The following is an 11,705-nucleotide window of genomic DNA, read 5'->3' on the forward strand; positions in this document are numbered from 1 at the left end:
GACATACACACATAGACACACACACAGACGACACACACACTCACGCATACACACTCACGCACACACCCACACAAACACACACCCACACACACACCCACGCACACATGCACACACACACCCACACACCCACACCACGTTTTACTGCAACTTTTTGACAGGTTCCACCTTTGCCCTGTACAGGACAATGTTGGAGAGATTATCTGGGGAAGGGGGGATTCAGAGTACACCCTTGTGTAGAGCTCCAGGAAAAATGTAGAGACAGAAAGACAGAGAGACAGAGAGACAGAGAGGTCAGTTATTTGGAGACGGTGCCTGCACTGTCCAGGACTGTTCTCAGCAGCATTTCAGTGAGCCGAGTTCGTTTTTAATCAGTGTAAACAAAAGACATAATCAGGGTTGAAACAGCTGTTTGATGTAATGTTTCTATCAGGACCTCGAGATCTCCTTCGGGTAATCCGATATTTGGATAATTGAGGTCCCTCTGCAGTAAAGAGGACTTATGCTCCAGAACTTGCCATACTCCAAGGCATGCTCTTCCAATACAGTTACAACACTGGCATCTCCCCAAACAGGTATGTCCTGCACATAAAAAGCAGGATAAATCCCGCCCAGCCAATTACCATCCCATCAGTCTACTCTCGATCACCAGTCAAGTGATGGAAGGTCTTATCCACAGTGTTATCAAGCAGCACCTGCTCAGCAATATCTTGCTCAGTGATGCCCAGTTTGGGTTCCCCCAGGGCCACTCAGCTCCTGACCTCATTACAGCCTTGGGTCAAACATGGACAAAAGAGCTGAATCCCAGAGGGGAAGGGAGAGTGACAGCCCCTGACATCAAGGCTGTATTCGACCGAGTGTGACATCACGGAGCCCTGGCAAAACTGGAATCAATGGATATCAATGGGCAAACTCTCTGGTGGTCAGAGTCATACCTGACACACAGGAAGATGGTTGTGGTTGTTGGAGGTCAGTCATCTCAGCCTTGTCTGCCCTCTGAAGTGGATGTGAAAGAATTCATTCATTGGATGATTTCAAAGAGCAGGTGAAGTCTGCATGCAGGAGAAAGTGAGGACTGCAGATGCTGGAGATCAGAGCTTAAAAATGTGTTGCTGGAAAAGCGCAGCAGGTCAGGCAGCATCAAAGGAGAAGGAGAATCGACGTTTCGGGCATAAGCCCTTCTTCAGGAATGACACATTTTGAAGTCTGCATGCAGTCATCCATAAACATCAGAGGATCAAGTGGTCATTCTCTTTACAGGATCTTACAGCACCCAAATTGGTGATCATTACCAAATTTATTCTTTCATTATTTCATGTCAGTATAACATGGCCAGCATGTGTTGTCCATCCCCATGACCCTTGAGTTGACGAACTTGTTCAGCCATTTCAGAGTCAATCATAATACACTGGGTCTGCAGTGATGGGTAGGCCAGACTAGGGAAGGAAAGGATGGTACATTTCCTTCCCGAGAGGTCATTCGTCAACCAGATGAGTTTCTTAATGTTTGTTGCTTTGGACACCATAACTGAGACTAGCTCAGTATTCCTGACATAGTCACTGCATTTAAAGATGTTAGGCTTTGCCTTTAGATTGCTAGTCCAGGGACATTAGCACATGTCACATGACCTAGCACCTACATTACAACCGTGACTGTGTTTCAATGCAGATGATTTGGCTTTAAGCCAGATTGAGAGCAGAATGGTGGTGGATACCTGTGATTTCTAGCTTAACATTGATATTTCTGATTTGCTGCCATTCCACCAGAAATTGAGAGCATGGTTTGTCATTGTTCTTCACAGGTGGTTCTTCAAAGGAGTGAGTGGCAAAGAAGCAGAGAGAGTAATTCTCCAACCAGAAAACAAAGAGGGAACTTTCCTGATCAGAGAGAGCCAGTCAAAGAAAGGTAACTCAGGGAGTGACTGTGTGAGCTTGTCCTGGAAGTTATAGAGTCAGAGAGATGTACAGCACAGAAACAGACTCTTTGGTCCACGCCGACCAGATATACTAACCTAATCTAGTCCCTTTTGCCAGCACCCGGCCCAGATCCCTCCAACCCCTTACTATTCAGCCTCCACCACCTCTGGCAGCTCATTCCATACAAGTACTACCCTCAGCATGAACAAGTTGACCCTTAGGCCTTTTTTATATCCTTCCCCTTTCACCCTAAACCTATGCCCTCTAGTTCTGGACTCCCCCACCCCAGGGGAAAGGCCTTGTCTATTTATCCTATCTTTGCCCCTCAGCCTCCGACATTCCAGGGAAAACAATCCCAGCCTATTCAGCCTCTCCCTAAAGCTCAGATCCTCCAACCCTGGCAACATCCTTGTAAATCTTTACTGAACCCTTTCAAGTTTCATAACATCTTTCCGATAGGAAGGACACCAGAATTGCACCCAATATTTCAACAGTGGCCTAACCAATGTCCTGTACTGCCGCAACATGACCTCCCAACTCCTGGACTCAATACTCTGACCAATAAAGGAAAGCAAACCAAAGACTTTTTTCACTATCCTATCTACCTGCAACTCCACTTTCAAGGAACTGTGAACCTGTGCTCCAAGGTCTCTTTGTTCAGCAACATGCCCAGGATCTTACCATTAAGTGTAAGAGTCCTGCTCTGATTTGTCTTTCCAAAATGCAGTATCTCACATTTATCTGAATTAAACTCCATCTTCCACTCCTCAGCCCATTGGCCCATCTGATCAAGATCCTGTTGTACTCTGAGGTAACCTTCTTCGCTCTCCACTACAATCTGCAAAATTACTAATTATAACTAACAAACACATCCAAGTCATTTATATAAATGGCGAGAAACAGTGGACCCAGCACCGATCCTTGTGGCACACTGCCAGTTATAGGCCTTCAGTCTGTAAAGCAACCCTCCACCACTACCCTCTGTCTACCTTCAAGCCAGTTATGTACGTAAATGGCTAGTTGTCTCTGTATTTCATGAGATCTAACCTTGCTAACCAGTCTACCATGAGGAACCTTATTGAACGCTTTACTGAAGTTCATATGGGTCACATCCACTACTCTGCCCTCAATCCTCTTTGAGAATTTGAGTTGTTTGATACTTAGGGACAGTTTAATAGCCCTTTATGACTTTGTCGAGAATGGGTGATATTTACTCAGAGTGAGTGAGTAAAGGTGTATCTGGAGCCCCTGCACTCCTGCAGTGCTGTGCATGAGCAGCAATGTTTCATTCTGAAAACTGCTTGCATATTTCCACCTAAATGCATGTTTCCACTTGTATGTTTCATTTCATCCTGAATTCTGTCCGCACCCCCCCCCCCCCCTACTAACATGTACAAAGTTTGTATCATCCAGAAATCAAACCTGCTCTCCTTACCAAGTCTGACCAAACAGACTTGAGACCCATGACCAATGCAACTAGTTCAAACTGAAGTAGCCAAGCAAACCACTCAGATGGATTTGTGGAGACAGCTCACCACCACCTTCAAGGGCAATTAGGGAGGGGTAATAAACCCTGGCCTTGTCAGCAATGCCCCCATCTTGACATTGAACACAAAAACAAGATCAAAAGCCACACAACACCAGGTTATAGTCCAACAGGTTTATCTGGCAGTGATTCAACACAGGGTAAACCCCTCTGCTAATTAAACCAAACACCCAGAAAAGTTCACCTCAATTTGTTAAAGTACAAGTGACAGAGAACTCCCAAATTCCACTATTTCAAGGAAAAACAACAATTTTATTCCTTAACTCTAAAATGAATATGAAACAACAATTATTTACAACTCTAAGCCTCCTTCCTCTTGAAGGTTTGTTCTTTCCCTCCCACTCTAAAACAACCTACTGATCTAATAAAGCCCCTATTAAATTTACAGCAACTCAAGTTTCTAAACCAGATAGTGTTGACCTTCCTCTGTTTATAGATCTTCCTGGATCATCTTCAATCTTCTTCTGCAAAGATGTTTCATACAAAAAAGGTACCTTTTAGAGAAAATATGGCAAAAAGTAGTTGTTCAAATGGCTATTGCTGCTCTTTCTCTGGTTAACTTTCCAAAATGCCTGCTTTTTCTCCCCAAAACGTCAGATATTCTCATTGGTTCAATGTTGTCAAAACAGTAAAATTCAAATTTGATTGATTTTTAGTATCTTTGAGCATAATTTAAACTGCTTGGTCACAGCCAAATGTTACGTAATTTCAATTTTCCAACACACACTGAGACTGCTGTCAGCCACATGACAGGTACCTGCATTCACTCTCTCTTAAAGGTACAGTACACGCCTTCAACTTCAGAACGAACCAGATTTCAGAATGCTGCTCCTTCATCAGGTAACTCGTGGCGCAGGATCATAAGACACAGAATTTATAGCAAAAGACCACCGTGCCATGCAATTAAATGATATATTGAGCAAACCTAGATTGCTATTAAGTTTTTCGTCTTTTAGAATGGGTTACTGGTTTTAGTTCATTAATATATGAGTCATAGAACTTCTTTTAAGTCACATTCTTGAGATGACTTAAAGTTTTATAAAAACAAAGGTGACTTCTCAGCTCAGAAATTGCATTAAGGGTGTGAGGTTAGAGACTTTCTACATCAGACTTGTTGGACTATAAAATGGTGTTGTGTGATTTTTAACTTTGTACACCCCAGTATAACACCGGCACCTCCACATCATCACAAAAACAATAGTAGACCATTCCATCTCCCTCACCATCTGCACATTGCCTGGTCAACAATACCATACATTACTGAGAAGTGCACACAGTCAAATGGAGAAGGTGTTCATTAAGCATGTCATTGGGATCTAACCAAGGCAAGGCGATGTGGTGAGGTATAGCATTGTATTTATCAGACTATGGCATGGTATGTTCCTGGGATAGAGCTGGTATTGGAGAAGTATCCAAGGATAGGATCGGATGGAGCCAGATTTAGTTTCTCCCATCTCCTGAAGCATTTCTCCTTTACTGCATTAGGTTGCTATGCTTTACTGGTGAAGCATTGGGATCCCAAGCTGGATTTTAGAGTCATGTCCTACAAAGTATCCAACAGGCCCAGTGGCTATTACATCAATCCACGGGTCAAGTTCATCAGCCTATCAGAGCTAGTCAAGTATTATCACAGTAAGTTTTGATTTTGCTTATCTGCTTTGGTGAAGCTGTTGAGCTGTTGGGGTTAATAAAACAGAGGGAAGTGGGATTACTTTTGGTAGCTGACAACACCATGAGTTCCAAAAGATATTCAGTTTTCGAAAGGATTAATCTGTCCTTGGAGGTGGATTCAAAGATTCCCATCATTATTTTGAAGAACTGCAGGGGATTTCTCTCCAGTACCCTGTCCAAAGTTTATTCCCATAGTCAACTTCACAAAATATATAATTAAATCCAAAGATGTGCAGGTAGGTGGGTTGGCCCTGGGAAATGCAGGGATTCAGGGATAGTGTGGGGGGTGTGGGACTGGGTGGGATGCTTTTCGGAGGGTGGTGTGGACCCAAAGGGCCGAATGACTTGCTTCCTCATTGTAGGGATTCTATGATTATCACACTGCTGCTTGTGGGATCTTCCTATGTATAAATTGGTTGTTGAATTTCCTACATTGCAACAGTGTCTACACTTTAAAAATGCTTTATTGGCTGTGAAGAGTTTTCCAATGTCCTGAGGACATGCAAGGCATTCCTCAAATGCAAAAATATTTTTCAATTGATTAACTCTTTCAAAGAACAGATACAGACACGAGGGGCTGAATGGTCTCTGTGTGTATGAGTTTGAAAACATAGTTGAAGGACTGAGCCTGAACCTTTGCTTGTGACCCAGAAATACATGTTACACGTGGAGTGCATCCTATTACTATCATACTATTTCAGTTCCCAATTTTATTTCCATCCCACTTAACCCAATCCCCTCTCCTCCACCCCCACCCTGAATCTTGCTGCTGATTCCCATTGGCTGATATTTGGTTTTGGAGTCATTCCAGCACTCACTCCTCACCCTGGAGGGATGTGAAGGCATCAGACAGAGGGGCTGGCAGTTGGAGCAGTGTCACTGAACCGGTATCAGCCACTTTTTAGGTCCCAGCCAGAGTATTGTGTCCCGTTCTGGACATCTTGTTATGGGAAAGATGGGAAAACATTGGAGAGAGTGCAGGAATGATTTACAAGAATGTCTCCGGGAATGAGAAACTTCAGTGATGAAGATAGATTGAAGAGGTTGGGACTGTTCTCCTTGGACAGAAAAAGACTGAGAGGAGATTTGATGGAGGTTTCAAAATCATGAATGGCCTGGGCAGTGTTGACAGGGGGAAGCTGTTTCTCACTCAGTAAGGAGTTAGGGTGAGGAATGAGCTGTTTAGAAATGTGGTGGAGGCAGGTTCTAGTGAGGCATTAAAGAGAGGATGGGATGGTTATCTGGATAGAAATAATGTGCAAGGGTCTGGGGAAAAGGCAGGAGATTGGCACAAGATAACAATGTTCATTTGAAAAGCGAGTAGAAGCATGATGCACTGAACGTCCTCCTTATGTGCTGGAATAGTTCTGAGTTTCAGTAATTCTATATTGCAAAGCCCTAGTCTAATGTTCTGGGGTCAGGGTTTCAAATCCCACAATGTCTGGTGGTGAAATTTAAATTCAATAAAATACTGGAATAAAAGGCAGGCCCCATGGTGACCATTGCTGATTGTTGTAAAACTTCACCTGGGTCACTCTTGTCCTTTAGGGAAGGAAATCTGTTGGGCTTACCCGGCCTGACCTACATGTGACTTCAGACCCACAGCAATGTGTTTAACTCTTAACCATTTCTGAAATTGCCTAAGGAGCCATTGAGTTCAAGGGGCAGTTAGGGAAGGCAGTGAAACTGACACAACTTCTCAATGAATATTAAAAAAAAATCAGAAAGGTGCAGGGAAAGAATGGATCCAGGGATGAAACATTGTGTACAAACTGGAGAAGCTGTGCTTGTCTTCTTTTGAGAAGAAAACGTTGCAAGGGGATTTGATCAAGGTGTTCAAAATCACGAGGGGTCTGGACAGAGCAAATACAGAGAAACATCCAATTGGTAGAGGAATTCATAAGCAGAGAGTATATGATTTGTTGGGGAACTTCATCATTGAATCTCTACAATATGGAAAAAGGCCATTCAGCCCATACTGACCCCCTGAAGAGAATCCCATCCAATCCCCGTAACCTTGCATTTCCCATGGCTAACCCACCTTGCCTGCACATTGTTGGACTGTGGGAGGAAACCCATACAGACACAGGGAAAATGTGTAAACTCAACACAGACAGTCACCCAATGCTGGAATTGAACGTGGGATCCCTGGTACTGTGAGGTAACAGTGCTAACCACTGAGCTGCACCACAAGGTGACCTTTCTCCACAACAGGAGGTTTAGGATCCAGAATGTGCTGCTCCTGAGTTGCTGGCAGCAAGACCCAACGAGGTGTCAAAAGAGAGTAGGAGAAATTATCTAAAGTGAAAGAATTCACAGGATGTTGGGAAAGAGGAGGATTTGTTGATGCTATTCCTGCAGAGAGTCAGTATCTACACAACGGGCCTAATAGCCATTAGCTTTCTTCTGTAAAGCAAACAAAATGTTGATCAGCAGCATGAGTTTCTCTCTAAAGCAGCAGGGGGTTTTCTGTCCCTTTAAACAGACAGCTGGAGTCATTGGTCTGAGACTCAGCTCCAACATTGCAGCTCTCCTTCAGTTTCTCATTCAATCTGAGTCTAAATTGTGTGCTCAGATTCCAGGCTGGAGTCTTAACCTGAACATACTCGTTAAAGAGAGATGCTCAGGTAGCAATGCTAAATAATGCTGGGTGGAGTTTCCCTGCATCTAGGAGGAGTGTTGTGGGTCGCTGATTGTCCCAAATTGCACCATCAAACAAACTAAAATGTTCGATTGAATCTATTTCTGTAGGAAATGCAAATGGTCTGTGCCAAAGGCTCGCGAGCCCCCCGCTCAAAAAGTCTCAAAGTATTTCAAAAACGGATGGTTTTGAAATTCCGAGGAAGTGCGTTCTTCTGCAAAGTAAACGAGAAGTTGGACATTTTGCAGAAGGCAGGATGAGTAAGTAAATGTTCACTCCACTCGCTGTGACCATCACTGGCTGTCTGTATTTACCCTGAGGAGGTGATGGCTGAATGGACTTTTACTTTGATACATCTGAGGAGCTCCCTCAGCCATGTCAGAGGGCAGTTAAGAGTCAACCACCTTACTCTGGGTCTGGAGTCACATGTAGACCAGATCAGGTAAGGATGGAAGCTTCATTCCCCTAAAGGACATTAATTAACCAATTGAGGTTTTTGCCACAATCTAACAGCCTCAAGGTCACTTTTGAACTCATTAATAGCTCTGTGATGTAACTACTATAATACAGTAACCTCTCTGTTCTCTCTATGAAAGGTTGTGAACATCCTACATTTAAATATGTTTCCATATTGCCCAGCATTTAATTACATCCATCTCCTAACTCACACCACCTTTCCCCATAACCCCTGTGCCCTCTGATCAACCTTGGCTCCCAATTTGACAATCTCTTGATGTTGACATTTTCATCCTTATTGCCATGTCCTTCCTGCCTCTGATCTCCATTAGCTCTCCCACCTTCCTTGATCTCTCTGCTACAATTCGGACCTATCACAAATCCCTGAGCTCCACGTGGCTGCACATTGGCATTGGGACATGATTCATTATGTAGCTCCTCTGCCAGGGTCTTGTGATGCAGTGGTACTTTCCGTATCTCTAGCCCAGAATCCCCAGGTTTAAGTCCCACCTGTTCCAGAGACTGTTCAGTAACATGCCAGTAAAGGTTGGCTAAGAGTACCTTGAGCTCCTCAGTATCACAAAGTTTGTGGTTCAAGTCCCACTCCGGACACCCAAACCCACAGTTTGAGCTATCACTCTGGGGGAGTGCTGCACTGTTTAAGGTGTAGGTGTCATCTTTTGAATGAGACACTAAACTTAGGTCACATCTACTCCCGGGATATGAAAGCTCCAACAGCACTATTCTGTAGGAGAGTAGGGTAGTTGTCCTTAACCTTCTCACCAGGATCTATATATACAAATGGTTGTCTTATCACAGTCACGTTACTGTTTGTGGGAGTTTTCCATGTGTCTGTTAGCCACCACATTCCCTATATTACAGGAATGATGCCCCACATTGGAAGTCAAGCCTGCCATTCACAGAAGCATCACCAAACTTAAAGAACCCACAAATATCCCGATTAGACCCAGCCTGAGAGCTTAAACAAGGTTTCTGTATCTAACATGTGTTATTTATTTATTACATATTATTTATTACAATTTATTTACTGCAAATAAAGACTCTGACTATAGATAAACCACTATGGACCACACACACTGACACACACACTTCAGACACATGCACCCACACACACGTACTGACACACACACACACGTACTGACACACACACACGTACTGACACACACACACACACACACACACACATATGCACAAACACACAGGAAAAATAAGCATGTGTGTTATAGATGGAGGGAGGAGCTGGGGAGGCAGTTCAGTTGGGCCCTGTTCACAGGGTCTGTCGAGATAATTCTTATACTGATTAGAATGATGCTTTTCAGTTTCCTTCTCCAGATGCTTTCACATATTTACAGGAGGCATTCTACACTTGTGTGAGGAACAAGAGGATGGCTAGAGTAGGGTAGGGCAGATCAGGGGTAATGGAGGGAACTTGTGCCTGAAGTTGGAGGAGGTAGGGGAGATCCGTAATAAAAACTTTGCTTCAGTATTCACTACTGGAACAGACTGGTTTGCTAGAACAGGTTGATGTTAGGAAGGCGGATGTGCTGGAAATTTTGCAAAGCAGAAGGATAGATAATTCCCCTGGGCCAGACGGGATATACCATCGGTTACTGCAGGAAGCGAGAGAAGAGATTGCTGCACCTTTGGCAATGATCTTTGTCTCCTCACTGTCCACTGGGGTAGTGCCAGATGATTGGAGGGTGGCAAATGTTATTCCTTTGTTCAAGAAAGGGAAAAGAGATAATCTTGGGAATTACAAATCAATCAGTCTCACGTCAGTAGTGGCCAAATTATTGGAGAGGATTCTGAGAGACAGGATTTATGATTACTTGGAAAACCATAGTCTGATTAGAGACAGTCAACATAGCTTTGTGAGAGGTGGGTCATGCCTCACAAACCTTATTGAGTTCTTTGAGAAAGTGACAAAACAAATAGTTGAAGGTAGAGCAGTGGGTGTGGTGTACATGGATTTTAGGTGTCTAATAAGGTTCCCCATGGTAGACTCATTCAGAAAGTAAGGAGGCATGGGGTACAGAGAAATCTGGCTGTCTGGAGACAGAATTGGCTGGACCAAAAGAATACAGCAAGTGGTAGTGGATGGAAAGTATTCAGCCAGAAGCTCGGTGACCAGTGGTATTCCACACAGACCTGTTCTGGGACCTCTACTGTTTGTGATTTTTATAAATGACTTGGTTGAGGAAGTCAAAGGGTGGGTTAGCAAGTTTTCTGATGATACAAAGTTTGGTGGAGTGGTGGATAGTGTGGAGGTCTGTCATAGGTTGCAATGGGACATTGACAGGATGCAGAATTGGGCGGATAAGTGGCAGATGGTGTTCAACCTGGAAAAGTGTGATTCATTTTGGAGGGTGGAATTTGAATACAGAATACAGGGTTAAAGGCAGGATTCTTGGCAGTGTGGAAAAACAGGGGGATCTTGGAGTATATGCCCAATAATCCCTCAAGGTTGCCAGTCAAGTTGATAGGGTTGTTAAGAAGGTGTATAATGTGTTGGCTTTCATTAGCAGGGAGATTGAGTTTAAGAGCGATGAGGTTATGCTCCAGCTCTATAGAGCCCTGGTTAGACCACACTTGGAATATTGTGGAGATTTACCAGGATGCTGCCTGGACTGGAGGGCATGTCATCTGAAGAAAGATTGAGGGAGCTAGGGCTTTTCTCATTGGACTGAAGAAAAATGAGACTTTGGTAGAGATGTAGAAGATATTGAGAGGCATAGATAGAGTGAATAGTCAGAGACATTTTCCCAGGGCAGAAATGGCTATGATGGGGGGGCATAATTTTAAGGTGATTGGAGGAAGGTTTTGGGGAGATGTCAGAGGTCGGTTCTTTACACAGAGAGTGATGGGTGTGTGGATTGCACTGCCAGTAGTGGGAGTAGAGTGGTAGGGACATTTAAGCAACTCTTGGATAGGCACGTGGAGGATAGTACTATGAGGGGTATGTCGGTTAGTCTGATCTTAGAATAGGATAAAAGATCATCACAATATCAAGGCCCTGTACTGTGCTGTACTGTTCTTTGTTCTATCAGGCACAGAGTGACTGGTTCACATTATAAAGATCTCTGTCTTATTATTTAAAAGTCACAGCTTACAGAAACAGCTGAGGGAAAATAAACCTAGTTTTCTTTGGGCTTCAAGTGTTCATCTGCTGAAAACAGAGGGTGCTTTTGGAGTGAGGGGCTCTTGTGGCACAGTGGTGGGTGGCACGGTGGCACTGCTGCCTCACAGCGCCAGAGACCCGGGTTCAATTCCAGCCTCAGGCGACTGACTGTGTGGAGTTTGCACGTTCTCCCCGTGTCTGCATGGGTTTCCTCCGGATGCTCCGGTTTCCTCCCACAGTCCAAAGATGTGCACGTCAGGTGAATTGGCCATGCTAAATTGCCCATAGTGTTAGGTAAGGTGTAAATGTAGGGGTATGGGTGGGTTACGCTTCGGCGGG

General features: G+C 44.0%; 1 protein-coding gene across 3 annotated transcripts in view; it reads left to right on the top strand.

The window, feature by feature from the left end:
• Positions 1-11,705, top strand: part of LOC122559930 (tyrosine-protein kinase HCK-like) — a 33,455-nt gene that overhangs the window by 9,690 nt on the left and 12,060 nt on the right. For 2 of the 3 annotated variants that reach the window (XM_043710038.1, XM_043710040.1), the window contains exons 4-6: positions 1,799-1,902; positions 4,945-5,091; positions 7,882-8,031. In XM_043710038.1, the coding sequence (XP_043565973.1) occupies positions 1,799-1,902; positions 4,945-5,091; positions 7,882-8,031 (401 nt within the window). The remainder of the gene's footprint in view (positions 1-1,798; positions 1,903-4,944; positions 5,092-7,881; positions 8,032-11,705) is intronic. The other variant, XM_043710039.1, reaches the window with a different exon arrangement.

This window comes from Chiloscyllium plagiosum, chromosome 20 (genome assembly GCF_004010195.1).
Source record: "Chiloscyllium plagiosum isolate BGI_BamShark_2017 chromosome 20, ASM401019v2, whole genome shotgun sequence".
Lineage (NCBI taxonomy): Eukaryota > Metazoa > Chordata > Chondrichthyes > Orectolobiformes > Hemiscylliidae > Chiloscyllium > Chiloscyllium plagiosum.